At 40.5% G+C, this 22,883-nt stretch overlaps 1 protein-coding gene across 1 annotated transcript in view; it reads right to left on the bottom strand.

Moving 5' to 3' along the window:
- LOC102827550 (signal transducer and activator of transcription 5A-like) overlaps positions 1 to 17,222 on the bottom strand; it is an 85,339-nt gene extending 68,117 nt beyond the window's left edge. The window contains exon 1 of the mRNA XM_006869298.1: positions 16,848 to 17,222. Within this exon, the coding sequence (XP_006869360.1) occupies positions 16,848 to 17,222 (375 nt within the window). The remainder of the gene's footprint in view (positions 1 to 16,847) is intronic.
- Between the last annotated feature and the right edge of the window lie 5,661 nt (positions 17,223 to 22,883).

Consider the following 22,883-nt stretch of genomic DNA (forward strand, 5'->3'; position numbering starts at 1 on the left):
TGAGGTTGGCCCAGGATCGAACATTGTTTCGTTCTGCTGTGCATGGAGTCGCTATGAGTCGGTTCCGACTCGATGGCACCTGACAACAACAACAACATTTATTGGTCATGTTGTGAGGATTTTTGCTTTCTTTATCTTGAGGTGCAATCCGTACAATGAATTAGGTGTCCACTTACTCCATATCCTTCCCAACCCTTCCTATTTTTTTTTTTTAATCCCATCTTTTTGGAAACTTTTTGTTGTTAATTGAGTGAAGGTTTACAGAGCAGATTATCAGTTTTACATTCAATAAATCATATAATTTGTTTCCTGTTAATAATTGCAATCCCCTCTGTTTAACAATAGCTATCCCACTTTTTCCCTGTGGTTCCTATTTCCATGCCACTCTTCTTCCCAACTCTTCTGAATCTGGTTGCCAAGTAAATGTTTCCCTTTTGATCTGGAATGGTTACCATGTTGAGCATAGCTCACTAATGTAATAGTTTACCCAATATACCTATCTGGGAGTGTGGTGGCGCCACACAAGTACTGGACTGAGAACCACAAGGTCTGTGGTTTGAGCCGTCAGCTGCTCCATGGGAGAAAAATGGGCTTTCTGCTCCCACAAAGATTTAAAAAGCCTTGAAAACCCTATACAGGGTCGCTATGAGTTAGAACCAGCTCAAAGGCACTTAATAACAACAACAACATATACCTATCTGTCACTTGGTTGAAAATTGGGCCACTTGCTTGAAAATTGGGCCACAAGGGTGAGTTCTGTTCCAGACCTGAAGGGTGATCAAGGGCCATAGTCTTGGATTCCTCCAGTATATTTCTGACCAGTAAGCCTGATCTTTTTTGTTATTTTGAGTTTTGTTCCACGTTTTTGTTCCATCCTATCCAGGACCCTTTCAAAGTAGTTGGTAATGGTAGATGGGTACCATCTAGTTCTTCTCGTCTGAGAGTCTTGGAGACTGATGTTTATGTGTTTCATTTGTCCATTGGACTAATTGATTCCAAGCATCTTCAATTTTCATCATTCTTCTTTCTTCCTCACATGGAAAGACCAATAGTTGCACCTTAGATCTCTGTTGCTACTTACCAAAGTAGGATGTAGAACACTGTTTTTGTAGACTATGCTTTGCCAGTTGACCATGGTGTCCCCTGAGATCATATGGTTCTGAGATTGCAGGTCCAATACTCATTGCCTCAAGGTGTTTGGTAATGTCCAAGAAGATGTCATCATTTTTTTTCTCTGTATGTCCCACCACATTCATAGGTGTGTTTGTAGCAAAAGTAATACCGATGTACAAACATCCCCTGTGAAACTAGTATGTATTTGTGGGTATACTTCCCCTCTTGCTCCCATACTCATTCTGCCTGTGTATCTGTCCATGTACCAACCTGTAGTACTCCATTATTGCAGAGTTGTGTATATAACAGCATTTATATCTATCCCCTTTAATGCTTGTGTTCTTCCCTGTCTTCATCATTCTACCAACCTCTCTTATTGTATGTTGTCTTCCGTGTCACCCAAGTTAACATGTGTCTACCCTTGCTATTTTTTGTATTGTGGTTTGTCTTTTGACAATAGTCATCCTAGTGGGTGTGAAGCAGTATCTCATTGTGGTTTTGGTTTACAATTCCCAAAAGACAAATGATGATGAGCATATTTGCATGTACTTATTGGCTGTTGGAGAACTGCCTACTCAAGTCCTCTGTCTAATTTTTAATTGGATCACTTGTCTTTTTGTTGTTGAATTATAAAATACTAAACCCTTATCAAATACATTAATTACAAGTATTTTTCTATCTTTTTGTGTTCTGATAATTTTACATTTTGATGAAGTTCAACTTAATCTTTTTTTTGTTGCTACTGTTTATGCTTTTGGTGTTATATCCAAGAATCCATTGCCAAATCTAAGGCCATAAAAATGTATCCCTGTCTTTTCCTCTAAGAATTTTATAGTTTTAGCTCTTATATTTAGGTCATTGATCTGTTTTAAGTTCATGTATATATATTCTTTTGTATATGAAAATCCATTTGTCCTAGGACCATTTGTTGACGAGATTATTCTTTCTTCATTGAGTGAACTTGGCACCCTTGTTGAAGATCAGTTGGCCATATACATTTATTCCTATGTCTGTCTCTTGTTCTCATCTTTAAGTCTTACTTACTGTACTCAGAAAGCAATAAATGGTAGATTTCACCCAGTTGCCTTTTCTGCAAGGATTCTCTTTAGAGAGAGCCACTGGAAGAGAAACATCTTCTACTAGCCCTGTAGTCTTGGCAAGTCCTTGAACTGCTCAGAAACCTCTGTGCACTGGGGATTCATTCATTCAATAGACAATTCTTGAATATTTGCTATGTGCATGCCCTATGGTGTTGGACAGATGAACATGGCCCTGTTTCTATGGAGTTTACAGTCTTGTGTGGGAGTCAAGTAATAAACAAGTTGAGCTTTATTTTACAATTAAAAAGCATTGAAAATTTTTACAATAAATAAAATTATTTTATAGTGAAGAAAATCAGAAAACAATGAAAGCAGGGACGAGGCAATGCTAAGTTAGGAATAACTCTCTTGAGGAGCTCCTAGTGTGCAGCTCTTCCAAGCTTTCCAGTGGTGCCCAACAACCCACAGAGGAGCAGAAAAGAGCAAGGTTGGATTGGTGCCATTCATTCTAGTCTGGCTGAGCACTTACTAGGAGTCAGACCCGAGAGTCAACAGACTACAAGGCTGATGAGCTCCCTGGCCTCCTACAGCTTCCAGCCTTTTGGGGAAGGCACATTCCTTGTGGTGAAAGCATCTAGAAATCTGTGCCATGGAGTGGCAAGGGCAAGTTGTTATGGACCCACCTGACAGGAGGCCTAACCCAGCGCAGGATCAGAGGAGCTTCTGTAATCCACTCTTAGAGGTTTCCAGAGAGGCTGGGATGAAGGATTAAAGGGGATCCCACATAAATACGTGGTGGTTGTGTGCCGTGGAGTTGGTTCCATCTCATAGCGACCCTGTACAGGGTTTCCGAGGCTGTAAATTTTTACAGGAGCAGAAAGCCCCATCTTTCTCCCTCAGAACAGCTGGTAGTTTCAAACTGCTGACCTTAAGATTCGCATCCCGATTCATAACCACTATGCTACCAGAGCACCTTCAGTATAGATTACATCTCAATGTAAAGAAAACAAAAATCCTCACTGCTGGACCAATAAACAATGTTCTTATTCAACAGAGAAAAGATTGAAGGTGTCAAGGACTTCATTCTTCTTTGATCAACTATCAACACTCACGGAAGCAGCAGTCAAGAAATCAAATGACATATTGCATTAGGCAAATCTGCTGCACAAGACCTTTGTAAAGTGTTGAAGAGCAAAGTTGTCAGCTAGAGGACTAAGGTGTGCCTGACCCAAGCCATGGTAATTTCAATAACCTCATATGCATGTGAAAGCTGGATAGTGAATAACGAAGACTGTAGAAGAATTGATGCTTTTGAGTTATGGTGTTGGAGGAGAATATTGTAAGTGCCATGGGCTGCCAAAAAACCCCAATAGATCCATTTTGGAAGAAGGGCAGCCAGAGTGCTCCTTGGAGGTCATGATGGCCAAACTTCATCTCTCATACTTCGGACATATTGTCAGCAGGGACCAGTCGCTGGAGAAGGATATTGTTTTTGGTAAGGTGGAGGGTCAGAAAAAGAGGAAGACCCCCAACAAAATGGATTGGCCAAGTGGCAGCATCGATGGGTTCAAGAGTGGCAACAATAGTGAGGTTGGCCTAGGATCGAGTAGTATTTTGTTCTGCTGTGCATAAGGTTGCTGTGAGTTGGTACCAATTCAAAGGCACCTCACAACAACAACACATAAATACAGGAATGATGAGAAAGGAGAAAAAAGAGGCAGCCCTCAGCTGTCTGTAAAGGTCCCTGACAGGCACAAATGGTTTGTTCTCGGGATTCCTGGTGTGGCACTGTAGGATAAGCACTAGACTATGAGCCACAATGTTCAAACCCACCAGCTGCTCTTCAGAAACCCTATACAGGATTATTATGAATCAGAATTGACTCAATAGCACTCAACAACAACAACTAATCTAAATGGCACTTCGAATCCACTAAGCCCAAACAAAATAAACTGAACCCACTGCCATCAAGTTGATTTCAAGGCTGTAAAAGGTTTTGTTTTTAAACTTTTTATTGTGAATAGAGTGAAGGTTTGCAGAGCAGATCATCAGTTTTGCATTCAACAAATCATTTACTTTGCATCATCTTAATGAGTTCAATCCCTTCCAAGTAACAACAGTTATTCCATTACTCCTTGTGGTTCTTATTTTCATTCTACCCTCCTTCCCAACCCTTTTGAACTTTGTCCTTAGGTAAATGTTGCCCTTTTGATCTTGCATGGTCTACTATTCCATGGTGAGCATACTTTACTGGTGTTTTTCCATCTCTATACGTATCTACAAGGAGCTCTGGTAGCGTAGTGGTTACGAATCAGGCTGCGAACTGCAAGGTCAACAGTTCGAAACTACCAGCTGTTCTGCGGGAGAAAGATGAGGCTTTCTGCTCCCGTAAAGATTTACAGCCTTGGAAACCCTGTACAGGGTCTTTATGAGTCAGAACCGACTCCACGGCACATAACCAACCAACCAGCATACCTATCTATAGCTTGGTTACAAATTGGGCTACTAGGGTGAGTTCCAGGAGTCCTGGTGTGGCGCTATGGGTTAATGCACTGGACTTTAAAGTTGTTTGAACTGCAAGGTCAGCAGTTCAAGCTCACCAGCCACTCCTCGGAAACCCTACACAGGGTCACTATGGGTTGGAACCAACTGCACTGCACTTAGTAACGAAAATGACAACAGGGTGAGTTCCAGTCCAGATCTGAAGGGTAGTTGAAGGCCATAGTTTTGGGTTCCTCTAGTCTCTTTCTGACCAGTAAGCCTGGTCTTTTTTATAATTTTGCATTTTGTTTCACATTTTCTCCCACTCTATCTGGGAACCTCTAATGCGATCCCTTTTAGAGCAATTGGTAGTGGTAGTTGGGCACCATCTAGTTCTTCTGATCTCAGGGTCATTTTCTTGTGTTCCATTATTCCACTGGACTAATTGATTCCAAGCATCTTCAATTTTCATCACTTTTCTTTCCTCTGCACATGGAGTCACACCTTAAATGGTTGCTCAAGAGCTTATGCAATCTCAGTCACTGCTCACTAAAGTAGGATGTAGAAGAGTGTTGTTAGATACTACATTATACTAATAGACCATGGTGTCCCCTGAGACTATGTACCTGAATCTCCAGACCCAGCAGCTCATTGTGAGGCTGGAAATCTTTACGGGAGTAGACAGCCTCATCTTTCTTCCACGGAGTGGCTGGTGGGCTTGAAACCCCAACTTTGTGGTTAGCATCCCAACACTTAACTCACTGCACCACCAGCACTCTATCAAGTGGTACAAGAGAGAAAAGGCCTGGTGGCCGGTTTCCATAAAAATTACAATCAAGAAAAGCCTGTGTCGTAATTCTACTCGGACATACATGAGGTCACCATGGAATCAACTCAGTAGCAACTGGTTTGGTTTGGAAGCTGACTTGGCACTCACAGGTAGGCCATGTTAGTCTTCTTTTGAATAAAAACAATTTCACAGAACACCAACATCAGACAAGGTCACTGTGAGACCATGAGAAAATGAGACAGAACAAGGCCGTTTCATCATTTTAAACACAGACAAAAACAAGGTCACTGGGCAACCCACAAGATACCAAACATCCCCTTCTCTTGGCTAATACTAGTGACTGCTTCTTCTTTGTCAACTACAGAGCTATCCTTCTTCTAGTCAGCCCACATTATAGGCAAGATTTATGGCGACATGCAATTACAGAATTATCCCTTCTCTTTGCCCAACAGTGCCCAATCTAGAGCAAACCCAGACTTTCTTCTCCAAAATCACTCAACCAAAGTCCAAATCTAGACTCACTGCCTCTACACAAACCAGGAAGTGACAATGATGGTAGGGCTGGATGTAGTTTAAGAGGGAGGGGTTGTTAGTTAAAAGGTGCAGGTGGTCATACAATAAGGAGCCCTGGTGGTGCAAATAGTTAAGCACTTCACTGTTAACCAAAAGGTTGGTAGTTCATACCCACCCAGTGGCTCTACTTATGAAAGATTCGATGATCTGTTTCTGTAAAGATTACAGCCAAGAAAACACTATGGGACAGTTCTACTCTGCTTCGTGGGGTCACTATGAGTCAGAACTGACTCTGTGACACCCAATAACAACATTCACACAATAAGAAGTATTCAGTGATAGAAAGAAATGAGCTATCAAGCTACAAGAAAATATGAAGGAACCTTAAATGCATGTTGATTTGGTGAAAGAAATCAGTCTGGAAAAGCTACATACTGTAGGTTTCAACTGTATGACATTCTGGCAATGACAGAACTATAGAGACTGAAAAATATCAGTTGACAGGAATTCAGGAGTCAGAAATGTTGCTGGATACCAGTCTCCTGAGTTCTAAGGTCTCACTCCTTTCCAACCCAACTGCCACCACCCTGATACTGAATACCACTATCTTTTCTAAAAGCATAGAATATTTGACACACCAATAAACATCTCTCTGATACTCTTTGCTTTCAGCTAGGATCCATCTGCCATCAGCAATGGAATCCCTCATTCTTCTGAGTTCACCTTGAATTTCTGGCAGTTCCCTGTCAACATGCTGCTACAACCACTTTTGAATTACCTTCAGCCAAATTTTACTTGAGTGTGATATTAATGGTGTTGTTCAATAATTTCTGCATTCTGGTGAATCATCTTTCTTTGGAATGAGCATAAATGTGGATCTCTTACAGTCAGTTGACTAATAGCTATCTTCCAAATTTCATGGCATAGATGAGTGAGCGCTTTCAGCTTTGCATTTGTTTATTGAAACATCCCGATTAATGCTCCATAATTCCTGTTTTTCCATCAAAGCCTTGCTTTTGTCAATACCTTCAGTGCAACTTGCACTACTTCCTTCAATACTGTTAATTCTTTATCATATGCTACCTCCTAAAATAACTAAATGTCAAGCAATCCTTTTTGGCACAGTGACTGCATATTCCTTTCATCTTCTTTTGATGCTTCCTGTGTTATTCAATATTTTGTTCATATTATTGTCGTAGTTAGGTACCATTGAGTCAGTTCTGACTCATAGTAATCCTATATAGGATATCCAAGAAGCAACTGGTAGGTTTGAACCACTGACCTAGTAATTACCAGTCCAGTGCTTGTTCTACAGTGCTACACTATAGAACCTTTCAATATTGGAACTTGAGACTTGAATTTTTTCTTTTTTTTTAGCTTGAGAAATGTACACGGATATACAAAATATGAATCTAGGTGACTTGGAAATCATCAAACATGAAATGTAATGTATAAAGATCAATATCCTAGACACTAATGAGCTAGAGGAGTCCTGGTGTAGTGCTGTAAGATAAGCTCTGGGCTGCTAACTGCAAGGTTGGTGGTTCAAACACACCACATAGTAGCTCCTCAGAAACCATATACAGGGCCGCTATGAGTCAGAACTGACTCAATAGCACTTAACAACAAAAAAAAAGTGAGCTAGAGGATATCAAATGAAGAATATCATTGCTGACATCAGATGGATCTTGGCTGAAAGTAGAGACTATCAGATGCTTATACTGGTGCCTTATTGACTATGCAAAAGCATTAGCCTGTGAGGATCATGACAAACTATAGATAACATTGTAAATGATGGGAATTCCAGAATACTTAGTTGTGCTCTTGTGGAACCTGTACATAGACCAGAGGCAGCCATTCAAACAGAACCAAGGGAGACTTGTTAAGTGCTGTCAAGTAGGGTCTGACTCATAGTGACCTTGTACAGCGTTTCTGAGGTGGTAAATCTTAACAGGAGCAGAAGGCTTCATCTTTCTCCCACAGAGTGACCAGTGAACTCAAACTGACAACCTTGTGGCTAGCAGTCCAGTGCTTATCCTAAAGAGCCATAGCGCTCCTAAGGGGATACTACATGGTTTAAAATCAGAAAAGGTGTGTACCAGAGTTAAATCCTTTCACCATACTTAATCTGCATGCTGACAAATAATCCGAGAAACTGGATTATAGGAAGAAGAATGTGGCATCAGAATTCAGGAAAGACTCTTTCTTGCTAATGTTGTCTGTAGCTTGTCATGATCCACACAATTAAAAGCCTTTGCATAGTCAATAAAACATAAGTAAACATATTTCTGATATTCTTTGTTTGCAGTCAAGATCCATCTGACGTCAGCAATGATATCCCTAGTTCCATGTCCTCTTCTGAATCTGTCTTGTGTTTCTGGCAGTTTGAATTATCTTCAGCAAAATTTTACTTTATGTGATATTGATAATATTGTTTGATAATTTATGCATTCCACTGTGTCACTTTTCTTTGTAATGGGTACAAATATGGATCTCTTCCAATTGCCTGGCCAGGAAGCTGTCTTCCAAATTTTTTGGCAAGTATGAATAAGCACTGTCAGTGCTTCACCAATTTGTTGAAAGATTTCAATTTGTATTCCATAAATTCCTGAAGTTTTGTTTTTTGCCGATGCCTTCAGCGCAGATTGCACTTCTTCCATCCATACCAAAGGGCTCCTGCTCATATGCTATTTTTGGAAACAGTTGAACATAAACCATTTCTTTTTGGTACATTGCCTCTATGTACACACTATGTGAACCATGACAAACTGTGGATAGCATTGCAAAGAATGGTTATTCCAGAACTTTTCATTGTGCTCATGAGGAAACTGTACATAGACCAAGAAACAGTCATACAACAAAACAAGGGTTTACTGAATGATTTAAAATAATTTACTAAATGATTTAAAATCAGGAAAATTGTGTGCTAGGGTTGTATACTATACTTATTCAGTCTGTATGCTGAGCAAATAATCTGAGAAGATGGATTATATGAAGAACATGACATCAGGATTGGATAAAGACTCATTAACAACCTGCGATATGTAAATGATACAACCTTGCTTGCTGAAGCAAAGAGGACTTAAAATACTTACTGATGAAGACCAGCACCATCAGTATGGGTTGCACCGCAATGTAAAGAAAACAAAAATCCTCACCACTGGACCAATAAATAACATCCATATAAATCAATAAAAGTTTGAAATTGTCAAAGACTTCATTTTGCTTGGATCACCCATCAACACTCATGGAAGCAATAGTCAAGATATCAAACAATGTATTGCATTAGGCAAACAATGTATTGCATTAGGCACAAGATTTCTTTAAAGTGTTGAAGAGCAAATACGTCAGTTTGAGAACTAAGATGTGCCTGACCCAAGCCATGGCATTTATAATAACCTCATATGCATGTGAAAATTGGACAAATGAATAAGGAAGACTGTAGAAGAATTGACAAATTTGAGTTATGATATTGAAGGAGAATATTAAAAGTACCATGAGCTGCCAAATGAACAAACAAATCTGTGTTGGAAGAAGTACGGCCAGAATGCTCCTTGGAAGTCAGGATAGCCAGACTTTGTCTGTCATACTTCAGGCATATTATTAGGAGGGACCAGTTCCTGGAGAAGGATATCATGTTTGGTAAAGTGAAGGATCAGAGAAAGAGAGGAAGACCACCAATGAGATGGATTTGCACAGCAACAGAAGCAATGGGTTCAAACATAGCCATGATTATGAGGTTGGCACAAAACTGAGCAGTGTTTCATTCTGTTGTGCAGAGGGTTGCTATAAATCAGTACTGATTCAATGGCACCCAACAACAACCAACTCCTTTAATCTGAAATTGATCAAACATGCAGTCAAGATGTATTGATAATTACTGGTGATTGGAATGCAAAGGTTGGAAACAAAGGGAAAGGGTCAGTAGTTGGAAAATATGGCCTTGGTGATAGAATGATGCTGGAGATTGCATGATAGAATTTTGCAAGACCAACAATTTGTTCGTTGCAAATACCGTGTTCAAGCAACATAAAAGATGACTAAATTCAGGGACCTCATCAGATGGAATACACAGGAATCAGACTGATTACATCTGGGAAGGGATGGTGGGAAAACTCCATATCATTTTGGCCATGGGCCGACTATGGAACAGACCACCAATTACTCATAAATTCATGCTGAGGCTGAAGAAAATTAAAATCTAGTTCATGAGAGCCAACAGACAAACTTGAACATATCCCACCTTAATTTAGAGATCATTTCAAGAACAAATTTGATGCATAAGGCACTAATGACCAAAGTCTTGAAGAGTTGTGGTATGACATCAAGAACAGAGATTAATGTTGTTGTTGTTGTTGTGTGGTGCTGTGGAGTCTGTTCCACTTCATAGCTACCAAATGCACAACATCATACAGAAATAAAGCAAAAGGTCATTGAGAAGCAAGAAAGAAGGAAAAGACCTAATGGCTAATGATCGTGAACATTTTTTCTTATATTTGTTGGCTGCCTGAATGTCTGACTTGGTAAAGTGTCTGTTCATGTCTTGTGCCTATTGTTTAAATTGGGTTGTTCATCTTTTTCTTGTAGAGGTGTTGTTGTTGGGTACCATTGAGTCAGTACTGACTCATAGTGACCCTATGCACAACAGAACGAAACACTGCCCAATCCTGGACCAACCTCACAATTGTTGCTACGCTTGAGCCCATTGATGCTGCCACTTTGCCAATCCATCTCACTGGGGGACTTCCTCTTTTTCTCTGACCCACCACCTTACCAAACATGATAGCCTTCTCCAGTGACTAGTCCCTCCTGACAATATGCCCAAAGTATGAGAGACAAAGTTTGGCCACCCTGGCCTCCAAGGAGCACTCTGGCTGCACTTCTTCCAACACAGATCTGTGGGTTCTTTTGGCAGCCCATGGTGCTTTCAATATCCTCTCCAACATCATAGCTCAAATGCATCAATTCTTCTCCAGTCTTCCTTATTCACTTAATCAGCTTTCACATGCATATGAGGTTATTGAAAATACCATGGCTTGGGTCAGGTGCACCTTAGTGCTCAAGCTGACATCTTTGCTCTTCAACACTTTAAAAAGGTCTTGTGCAGCATATTTGCCTAATGCAATACGTCATTTGATTTCTTGACTGCTGCTTCCATGAGTATTGATAGTTGAACCAAGAAGAATGAAGTCCTCGACAACTTCAATCTCTTCTCTGTTGATAAGAATGTTGTTTATTAGTCCAGTGGTGAGGATTTTTGTTTTCTTGACACTGAGATGCAATTCATACCAAAGGTTGTGCTCTTTGATCTTCATCAGTAAATATTTTAAGTCCTCTTCATTTTCAGCAAGCAAGGTTTTATCATCTGCATATCGCAGGTTGTTAATGAGTCTTCCTCCAATCCTCATTCCACCTATTTCTTCATATAACCCAGCTTCTCAGATTATTTGCTCAGCATGCAGGTTGAATAAGTATGGTGAAAGAATACAACCCTGTCACACACATTTCTTAATTTTAAACCGTTCAGTGTTCCCATATTCTGTTCAAACAATTGCCTCTTGGTACAGATTCCTCATGAGCACAATTAAGTGTTGTGGAATACTCATACACTGCAGTGTTGTCCATAGCTTGTCATGATCCACACAATTGAAAGCCTTTGTGTAATAAATAAAGCACAGGTAAGCATCTTTTGGTATTCTCTGCTATCAGCCAAGATCCATCACATCAGTAATGATATCCCACATTCCACGTCCTTTACTGAATCCAGTTTGAACCTCTGGAAGTTCTCTGTCAATGTATGCTTGCAGCCATTTCTGTATTACCTTTAGTAAAACTTTACTCACATGGGATATCAAAGATACTGTCCGCTGATTTCTGCATTCCATTGGGTCACCTCTCTTTGGAATGGGCACAAATGCGGATCTCTTCCAGTCAGCCAGATAGTTGTCTTCCAAATTTCTTGGCATAGATGAGGGAGTGCCTCTTGTGCCGCCTCACTTTCTTGAAAGATTTCAATTTGTATTCTATCAATTCCTGGTGCCTTGTTCTTTGCCAATTCCTTCAATGCACCTTGGACTTCTTCCTTCAGTATAATTGGCTCTTGATCATATGCTACCTCTTGAAACGGTTGAACATCAACGATTTCCTTTTGGTACAGTGACTCTGTGTATTCCTTCCATCTTCTTTTGATGCTTTCTGCATCATTCAATAATTTGCCCGGAGAATCCTTCAATAATGAAAGTTGAGGCTTGAATTTTTTCTTCAGCTCCCCCAGCTTGAGAAGTGCTGAGTGTTTTCTTCCTTTTTGGTTTTCTGACTCCAGATCTTTGCACATTTTTTTGTAATATTTGACTTTGTCTTCTCGAGCTGACCTTTGAAATTTTCTGTTCAGCTCTTGGAACTCCTCATTTCTTCCATTTGCTTTAGCATCTCTACACTGGAGAGCAAGTTTCAGTGTCTCTTCTGACATCTATTTTGACCTTTTCTTTCTTCCTTGTTTTCTTAATGACTTTTTGCTTTCTTCATGTATGATGTTCTTGATGTCATCCCACAACTCTTCTGATCTTCGGTCTTTAGTGTTTAATGTATCAAATCTGTTCTTAAATGATCTTTAAAATTCAGGTGGGATATATTCAAAGTCATATTTTGGCTCTCATGGACTTGTTTTCATTTTCTTCAGCTTCAGTTTGAATTTGCATATGAGTAATTGATGGTCTGGTCCACAGTCTGCCCCTGGCCTTGTTTTGACTGATAATATCAAGCTTTTCCATTGTCTTTTTCCACAAATGTAGTCAATTTGATTTCTATGTATTCCATCTGGTGAGGTCCATGTGTATAATGATCTCTTATGCTGTCTAAAGAAGGGTACATTGCTACAATTTGATGAACTTGACTTATACTCATGGAGGTAATAGCTCTAAATACCAGCAGAGAGGGAAGGAGTCTTCACATCAGGTATCCCCTCTGTACACAGGATAGATAGGGACGAACAACTTAGATATTGGCTACCTAAAATGAGGGGGCAATAAAGGCACGAAGTGACTGACTGACTTACAAGGTTTCAAGAGGGAGTTTAGTTTAAGAGTGTGTGAGGGAAGATAGAGTCCCCACGAAATAGTTTTCATCTTGTCTAGATGGGTCTGGTAAAAAGAGATATAGATAAGATTCTTATGATTCAATAGTGAATAATTGTTATCATGACTAATTGTGGCTGTCACAACTGTAAAGGTAGAAGTTTTGCAAAACAAAAATGGGGGTGTAGTTAATCTTACCATCCAGAAACAGAGGACCCTAGGTCCATCAAGGGAGAAGAGCACAAGCAGAATGTAGGACCTTATCCAGAGAATCAGCGACACCAGTGACAGAGGCAGAGATGGGGACATGGAGAGAGGGTACAGCTGAGTACTCTAGATTCATGGGAAGAGAGGGACTGAGAGCTGGCTGCCAGCAGGCAAACTTGCAGAATGTGCCTTTTGGAGGTGTAAATTATTATGTATGCCTGAGTGTTTAAAAAAAAAAGAAAGAGAGAGAAATACTATTAACTGATGGTACATGGAGGGGATTATAATCATTATAATGAAACAAGGTATATGATTTGTTGAATATAAAACTGATAATCTGCCTTGTAAACTTTTATTCAATTCATAATAAAAACATTAAAAAAAAAATGAGTGTTGAATTTTGTCAAATGCCTTTTCTGCACCAGTCAATATGCTCATGTGGTTCTTTTCCCTTTCAAAATTTATATAGTGGATTATATTGGTTGTTTTTTTAGTCTTGAACCATCTTCACATCCCTGGTATAAATCCCACTTGGTCATGATGTATTATTTTTCTGATATGTTGTCTTTGAGTGTAAGGTGTGTCTATTACAGATAGCATACTGAAGGATCCTGTATTCTTACCCATTCTGCTGCTTTCTATATCTTGACTGCTTTCTATATCCATTGGCATTCAGCATTAATTATTGTTAGGTATGAATTGATTGCATTATTTCTTGTGTGTGTTTTTCATGGTGCTGCTGGTTTCTTTGTTCCACAGGTTTTTCCTGTGCTGAGTTCACTTTTTGTGTGAGTGTGGTGCTTTATCTTGTTAATTTCTTCATCATCTTAATATTTACAAAATCTTCATGGATTTTCTTTTTCTTGACTTGATGTGAAAGTGTATTATGTTTCTTTGAGGTTACCCTGTAATTTATTAATTTCTTCCCCAAATTAAAGTAGTTTGTTTTTATCTTGAAATTGACTTGACTTCCTCACCATTTGACAGTCTGTAACTATGCTTTCCCGTCTTTTTGCCCGGTAGTTGTCTTCATTATTGATATCTCTGATTTCCTATCTTCAGTCTTGTAGGGTTGTTTTACTCTGGATAGTTCTATATCTAGATTGAATTCTGGGTGGTGCTGCCATGTATATCAATCTATGGTTGTTGTCTGTTGTTGTTGGTTCTCAGTCCAAAGGACTCCCTTTAGTATTTTTTGTAAAGTTGGCTTGGTTTCTACAAATTCCTTTAATTTCTGCTTATCTGGAAATGTTCTGATTTGCTGTCATATGTGAGGGACAGTTTTGCTGGGTATATGACTCTTAGTTGGCAGTTGTTTTCTGTCAGAATTTTGGATATGTCTCTTTGTTACCTTCTTACCTGCATGGTTTCTGCTGATAAGTCAGGACTTAATCTTATTGGTTTTCCTTTGTAGCTAACATTTTGTTTTTCCTGAGCTGCTTTCAGGATTCTTTCCTTGTCTTTGATTTTGGAGCGCTGGATTATGATACGTCTTGATGATTTTCTTTTGGGGTCTATCTGCCTGGGGTTTGTTCAGCTTCTTGAATACTTATCATTTCAACTTCCATGATTTAGAGAAATTTTCTTCCAGCAGTTCTTTAACTATCTTTTCTGTGGTTTTGTCTCTTCTTGTTCTGGAATTCTGATTACCCATAAGCTTATTTGTCTTCATGTTGTCCCACATGAATGTTAGACTTTCTTCACAGTTTTTCATTCTTTTTTTCTGATTGTTCTTCTATCTTACTAGTATTGAGAGATTTATCTTGAAGTGTGCTAATTCTGGCTTCCATTTATTCAATTCTACTCCTTTGCACTTTCAGTGTATTGTCCATTTCTGATACCTTAGTATTGATCTTCTGAATTTCTGTTTGCAGGTTTTGTGTTGTCTCCAATGTTGTATCTTTTTTTTTTTTTTTTAACTTTTTATTGTGAATGGAGTGAAGATCATCAGAGCAGATCACCAGTTTTACACCCAACAAATCATATACTTAGCTTCATTACAACGACTGCAATCCTGTCCATGTACCAACCGTTAACAGTATTTACCTCTATTCACTTTGGATTACTGGTGTAGCACTGTAGGATCAGCACTAGACTGCAAATCACAAGGTTGGCAGTTCAAACCCACCAAGCTTAGTCTTATTGGTTCTCCTTTGTAGGTAACTTTTCATTTTTCCTAAGCTGCTCTCAGGATTCTTTTCTTGTCTTTGGTTTTGGAGTTTTTGATTATGTTAAGTCTAGGTGATTTTGTTTTGGGGTCTATCTTGTTTGGGGTTTGTTCAGCTTCTTGAATGGTTGTTCAGCTTCTTCATGATGTTAGGGAAGTTTTCTTTCAACAACTCTTCAACAATTTTCTCTGTGCTTTTTATTGTCTCTTCCTGTTCCCTTCCAGTCACCCCTGAATGTCCTCTTCATGATGCCTCACATAACTCTTAAACTTTCTTCAGATTTTTTTCATTCCTTTTTCTGATTGTTCTTCTAGCATACTAGTATTGAGCGATTTATCTTCAAACTCAATAATTGGGCTTCCTTTTCAATCTATTCCTTTGTCCTTTCAAAGTATTGTTTATTTCTGAGATCATAGTATTAATCATCTGGATTTCTAATTGCAGGTTTTGTGTTGTTTCAAAATTTGCATTTATTTTATCTGTTTGTTTTTATAATGTTTTCCTGAATTCTTCTAAAGTTTTTACTACATTCTCTTGCTTTCCTCAATTTTTCTATCGATTCTTTCTAATTATTTTTTCAGTCAGTCCCGTTACTTTTCCTTCCTCAAAAGTGTTTTCTGGCTATGCATCTTGGTCATTTGTTTGAGCCATCCTATCATTTGTTCGTATGAGTTTTAATTGTCTGTTGTTTTCAGGGATCACGGGGTTGTCACATTTGTATTTAATTGATGATTACCTGTTAGTGTGTTCTCAGGCTTTCACCAACTGTCTCCTGTGAGTATAGTTAGAAAATGCAAGTGTGTACACTGTTCTTGTTTGCTGTTCATGCATCTCAGTTTAGGGTGGGAAGAAAACCATTTTTAAAAATTTATTGCAGTTACTATAGCACTTGAGCCATTGTCCATGCCAATATTGAATGTCTTTATGAGTACAGTGCTTGGGAGGTGAATTCCCATACCCCTTCTCGGGATCTCATTTCTTTGAGCTTGCTCATGTTACTTCTTCTAACATTGACCTTGGCTGCTTCGTAGCTCACAGACACTGGCCACTTATGGAATAACTAATATTTTCCTCAAACATGTGTAATATCACCTCTGATATCAATCCAGATGTATGTGTGTGTTTTCTTTTTCATTGTCCTGTTTGTCTATCCCTGGCCCACACTGTATCTCATTTATTCCTCACAACAACCCTATGTAGTCCTTCATTACAAAGGAAGAAACAGAGGCCCCAAGAGGTTAAGTAATCTGTCCAAATCACATAGCTAGTAAGTAATAGAGTTTGGGATTGAACCCAGGTGGTCCCTCTGTGCCTGCAGGTCACAGTTTCACACACTTGCTCATGTCTCTTATTTCACTGGCTCTCCTCATGCTACTGTTTTACATAAACACATTTGTGTCTGGAGAGAAGGACGTGTGGAAAGACGTCCCATCGCCTCTCCCCACAACCATGGGACGCTTACATTATTGGCTTCTCGGACCAGCCTCTGTTCATTGTACAAAATGTGCCATATGCAGCGGACCAGCTCCATAGGGCAGCGGTCGTATGTGTTCTGGAGCTGCGTGGCATAGTTCCCCAGCTTGATCTTCAGTAGAAATCCGTCTTCCTGGACTTGGTGCTCAGCCTTCTTCTGCAACTCCTGCACCAGGCCCTCCAGGAGCTGGGTGGCCTGGGCTCCATCCTGAGGATTGTCCAGGTCGATGGCATCCCACGGCTGGCTCTCAATCCACTGAGCTAAGTAGTGGCGAACCTCGATGGGGAAGTGCTGCCCATAAAGCACCTGCATCTGGCGCAGCGCATCTCCCTGAAGATGCTGGGCCTGGATCCAGCCCACCATGGCGGTTCACCTAGGGCGAGTTTAGAGCTGAAGAGACGCCTCCTGGGCGGAAGCCAAGAGTTGGGTCTCCTGGGCTGCGAGAGCCGTGCCCACTCATCCCTGAACCGCAGCCAGGCCAGGTCCCTCCCCTGCCACAGAAATATTTTCCTGGTGGGACCCGGGCCGGCTCTCTGGTCGCGGCTCTGGTTCCGGCCCGGGATTCTGCTATATCTTTTTTGTTTGATTGTTCCTGTAGCACTTTTCTGAGTTTATCTTTGTTTTCTCAACCTTTCTGTGAAACGTTTGGATGTACTTCAATATCATTCTCCAGAATTGTTTTTTCAGGTAGTTCCAGTGACTCTTCTTCCTCAAAAGCATTTTCTAGCTCTACCTCTTGGTCATTTGTTTGAGTTACTCTGTCTTCTTTTTTCACGTGAATGGAAAAATTCTTCTGTTTTCTAAGCATTGTGGTTTTGTTGTATTTGTATTAAGTTAATGAATGTATGTTGGTGTATTCTTAGGTACTCACCAATTGCCTCCTGGGGTAGTGATCAGGAGATGAGCTTCTGTGTTCAATTCAGAGTGGATTTAGCCAATGTTGGTTGTAGTTGCTACTTGTGTATAGCAACTGGTATTTTCTCTTGTCTAATTGGTGGGATTGTAGGGGATATGATTGTGGCTTCAGTGTATGGCCACAGTTGCTGTCTCCTATTGTGTGATGCAAGAAAAAGGAGAAATATCAAACAAAAACTGAAAAATGAAAGTCAGTGGTTTCTTTCCACCAATAAGTGGTGTGGTCCACCACCTACTGGCCTCTTGCCTTTCACCTGAGAAAGTTCAAAATGGCCATGTTGCATCTGGCAGGCCCACACAGATTGCCAGCCTCCTTTTCTTGCTACCCCCCCATCCCCCCAGCACACTTTTTTTTCCTACCACACACATAGTTTAATCCCTTCTAGTGAGAGAGAGCCAGTTCAGGGCCAGCTAGGGTCAACTTTGCAGATTTGGATCTGAGCCTGCGTCAGTGGGGTATTGTATATGCCCCAAGGCTCACAACCTCCAAATGGCTCCAACCACCTGGAAAATGGGAAAATTCCCTGGGGTTGTATGCTGGTCAGAAAAAAGGAAAAATATGAAATATATTTGCACCTTTGTCTCCGTGAGCCGCAGGTAGGTTTCTGCTATATGTATACGTTTTCTCGTCTCTAAAATTGTTCACGAATTCTCAAGATGGCCACAGCAGGTCCCGTTTGGTTGCCGCTGCTCATCAGTCACCTCCTCTCTTGCCATGCCTGTTCAACTCTCTCTCCCAGTAAACACTTAATCCACTTTTCTATCCTTTCCTCTGGAGCTCAGAATTCCAGGACTGTCTTGTTTGGTTTTCTGTATCCTTGTTGCAGAGAGCCCTCAGTCTTTCTGCCTAGTTGGCCATCTTTCTCCTCCAACTTAGTTTTGCTTTACTTTAAATACTTCTATATCTGGATTGAGTTCTGGGTTTTTCTTTCACGTACGTTAAACTCAAGTTACTGTCTGCTCTTGTTGGTTCTTAGTCCAAGGAACACTGCTTAGCATTTTTTGTAAAGTTTGTCTGGTTATTACAAATTCCTTTAATTTCTTTTTATCTGGAAATGTCCTAGTTTTGCCATCTTATCTGAGGTACAGTTCTGCAGGGTATAGGACTCCTGGTTGACAATTTTTTTATTTCAGAGTTTTGTCTTGCCTGCATGGTTTCTGCTGAGAAATCAGAGCTTAGTCTTAATGGTTCTTCTTTATAGGTAACTTCATTTTTCCCAAGCTGCTCTCAGGATTCTTTCCTTATCTTTGGTCTTGGAAAGTTTGATTATGATATTTATTGGTGATTTTATACTGGGATATATCTTATTTAATGGAACTCATACCTTTTGTGTTCTTCCTCACCTTTTTTTATTCAGTGTTTGTAAGTCTACTGAGTTGATGCGTGTAGCATGTAGTTCATTTACTCCCGTATTTTGTGGTAAATGGAGTACATAGTCAGCATTCTCCTGTTAATAGTTTTTTGTCCCCTAAGTTTTGCTATTATTAACAACACTGCTCTGAACATTTTTGTACCTGCCTCTTGGTACACATGAACAATGTTTTCTTTAGGCATTTATATCTGGGAATGGAATGGAGAAGTGATTAGGATTATGCAACTTTGTAGTTAATGTGCATTTGGTTCCAACTCACAGCAACCCTGTATAGGATTTCTGAGGCGGTAAATCTTTACAGGAGCAAAAAAACCTCATCTTTTTCCCGTGGTACCACTGGTTGTTTCAAACGGCTGACCATGAGATTAGCAGCCTCACTCTACGTAACCACTACGCTATCAGAGCTACCAGGTACTAATTTTGAGGCACCCTGGTAGCTTCAAACCACTTAGCTTAAGGCGCTCAGATGGTAACTGAAAGCTAAGTGGTTTGAACCCACCAGACACTCAGTGGGAGAAAGATAAGGTTGTCTGCTATCATAAAGATTTCAGCCTCAGAAATCCTATGTAGGATCTCTATGAGTTGGAATCAATTTGATGGTAGTGGGTAGTAGGTAGCATTATCTGATACCAAAGTCAGACAAAGACACCACAACAAAAGGAAACTACAGGCCAACATCTATGAATATTCTTAAATGAAATACTAGCAAAAAAAAATCCCACAAGCATGCAACAACAACACCATAGTCAAGTGAGTTTATTCCAGGAATATAAGAGTGATTCCACATTAGAAATCGATCAGTATAATACACTATATTAATAGAAGGTGAGAAATCAACACGTGGTTACCTCAATTGATTCAGAGAAAGCATTTGACAAAATCTAACAACCTCTTATGATAAAAACATTCAGAAAACTAGGAGTAGAAGGGAAATTCTTCAACATGATAAGAAGCATCCACAGCTAACATCAGACTCAGTAATGAGAGATGAAGTTTTCTACTTCAGTTCAACACGATACTGGAAGTTTTAGACAAAGCAATTAGGCAAGAAAAAGAAATAACAGACATTCAAAGTAGAAAGGAAGAAGTAAAATGATTTTTATTCACAAGTGACATGATTCTACATACAGAAACTCCCACAGAAGAATTCACAAAGGGTCGGGCTCCCTTTTGTTGCCAGTGTTTTGTTCTTACTACCTGACACATCTGTATTCTTGTGGTCTCATTTAGTATTCATTGTGTGGGTTTAATGGTCATTATTGTTAAGAGCCATCAAATCAGTTCCAACTCATGGTGACCCTGTATAGAGTTTCTGAGGCTGTAAATCTTTGCAGGAGCAGAAAGCCTCATCTTTCTCCCATGGAATGACTGGTGGGCTCAAACCACCAACTTTGTGGTTTGCAGTCCAGTGGCTGAGTGGTGTCCCCCCAAAAAATATATCCACCTGGAACTTGTGAAGATGGCCTTATTTAGAAAAATGATCTTTAAGAATCTTAAGATGAGATTACCTAAATCCAATAATAAGAAGAGAAGAGGAGAAGATACAGATCCAGGGAGGAGATGGCAAAGGAATGCCTGGCACTTCCAGAAGCTAGATGAGGCAAGGCACCAATTCTCTTTTAGAAATTCCAAGCAAGGCCCTTCCAACACCTCGATGTCTGATGTCTGGACTTCAGAATAAATTTATGTTGTATTTAGCTAACAAGTTTTTGGTTATTTATTACAACAGCCTTAGGACACTCACACAGGCAGGACAGTGCAGTAAGGAGCCAGTGAAGATGTCAGCCAAGGAACCCAGATTGGAGGATTGGAGAAGTCAGGGTAGCAGGATGAAGACTGTTCAAACCCCATCCAGGAAGAAAGTATTCTTCTTGGGCAGAGGGAGTGAGGGTGTCCTGTTCTTGTATGGTCCTGTCACTTACACCCTCCAGCAGCCATAAGGTGGAGAGTATAAGTGACAGGATCATATTAGAAGAGTCCTTAGTTCCCAATGTCCTCAATGGAATGAATGTATTTACTCCAGAGGTCTTTGGGGATCTTATCTGCAGAGGAGAGAGGCTGGAGGAATATACGGAAGATGTTAGGATGATGAAGGAGTGTATGCTTCTGGTGCTGCCCTGAACGGAGACCTCAGCAGAGCAGTCCTGGGCTAGTGGAAAGAAGAAACAGAGTGATGCGAACAAGGACAGAGATGGCAGCAGTATGTGGCAGGGGCCCAGAGAAGAGCACACTAACCTCTAGGAAGCGTTAAGGGTGAACCAGAGTGTAGTTAGGAGCAAGGGGGAAAAGGTCAAAGGGGGCAATGGTATGGAGGTAGACGCCAACAGGCTAAAGGACAATTCTGGGACAGAGCAGTGGGAGGGGGTCTTTGGACTTCTTTGATCCCTGGGCCACTTTGGCTGGGACAGAGCCTTGGGCACCAATGGGGTCATGTCTGTTTAAACAAAATTAAACGTCAGAGGTAAATTATTAACTCACTGGAACAAACAGGAATGGAGGCCATATCTCCAGCACCAGGACTTGAATACTGCCTGGATGTAAAGAATTCCTGCTTTGCAGGGGAGACTGCCACTCAAAGTTACCTTTGGAGAGTGTAAGCATTTGCCTGGCACCTTCTAGAATCAAAGTACAGCAGCAAGTGCTGTGGGGCTGATGACTGTTGTTGTTGTTAAGTGTTGTCGAGTTAGTTCCAACTCATAGCAACCCTGTATAGGGTTTCCAAGGAGTGCCTGGTGGGTTTCTACCACTGACCTTGCAGGACCAATGTTTTATCCTACTGTGCCACACCAGGACTCTGCTGATGACTAGACAGGCAAAATCTGCTCTCCACTCTGATCTGGGGGAATCAGAGTTCAGAGCCAGAGTGATATCCCTGGTCCCCAGGTACTGTGATCTCCGTGACCCACACAGCATCTCATGTCATCCTCACATCCTCTGAAGAAGGGTGAGGATTGCAGCATTTGACAATGTGGAAATTCAAGTTCAGAGAGGGAGAGTAACTTGATTCAGTCACACAGCTTGTCATTAGTGAAGGAAAACAAACAAGGGCTGACCTTAGCACAGAGGGGGATTAGTTGCTAGGATTCAAGGATGTGTCAAGGGACTCAAGGGCGGAAAACACAGCTGGGCCTCCTAAGAAGCAGGAACTAGGACTAGGAAAGCCATTGGGAGGCATAGCAGTCACCATTCCCTTCTCTGTTTCTCAATGTGACCTCATAATCTTCACCACCAATAACCTCTATGACCTCAAGCAAACTACTTCCCCTCTACTTGCCCACCTACAAAATGGGAATACTACAGACCCAAAGGAGAAAATCATGCATCAAGCCTTTGGCACAGAGCTTGCTTGATACATAGTAAGTGCTCAAGAAATGGAAGTTGGCTAAATCATCTGTGTTGATGGATTTCTCTATGTACATGGTAAGAAACAACCACTCCAGCCTTCCTGACCTCAGTTCCACCCATCAACTTACCAACTCCCTGGTTCTGAGTTCTTCAGCCAGAGCATCAACTTTGGCAAGGGAGAGAGGTGAGGTTGTATCCTCCAGCTATCTATTAGGAAACCTAGGGGGCAGTGAGTTTATGTTAATGGTGGAGGGGTATTTTGAAAAAGGAGGGTGAGGATGGTTGCACAATGTAAAGAGTGTCACCAAGGTCACTGAATTGTCCATGCAGAAACGGTAGCATTAGTGTATGTTTTGCTGTATTTATTTTCAGCAACAGTAAAAAAATAAAC

The sequence above is a fragment of the Chrysochloris asiatica genome, unplaced genomic scaffold (assembly GCF_000296735.1).
Source record: "Chrysochloris asiatica unplaced genomic scaffold, ChrAsi1.0 scaffold00128, whole genome shotgun sequence".
NCBI lineage: Eukaryota > Metazoa > Chordata > Mammalia > Afrosoricida > Chrysochloridae > Chrysochloris > Chrysochloris asiatica.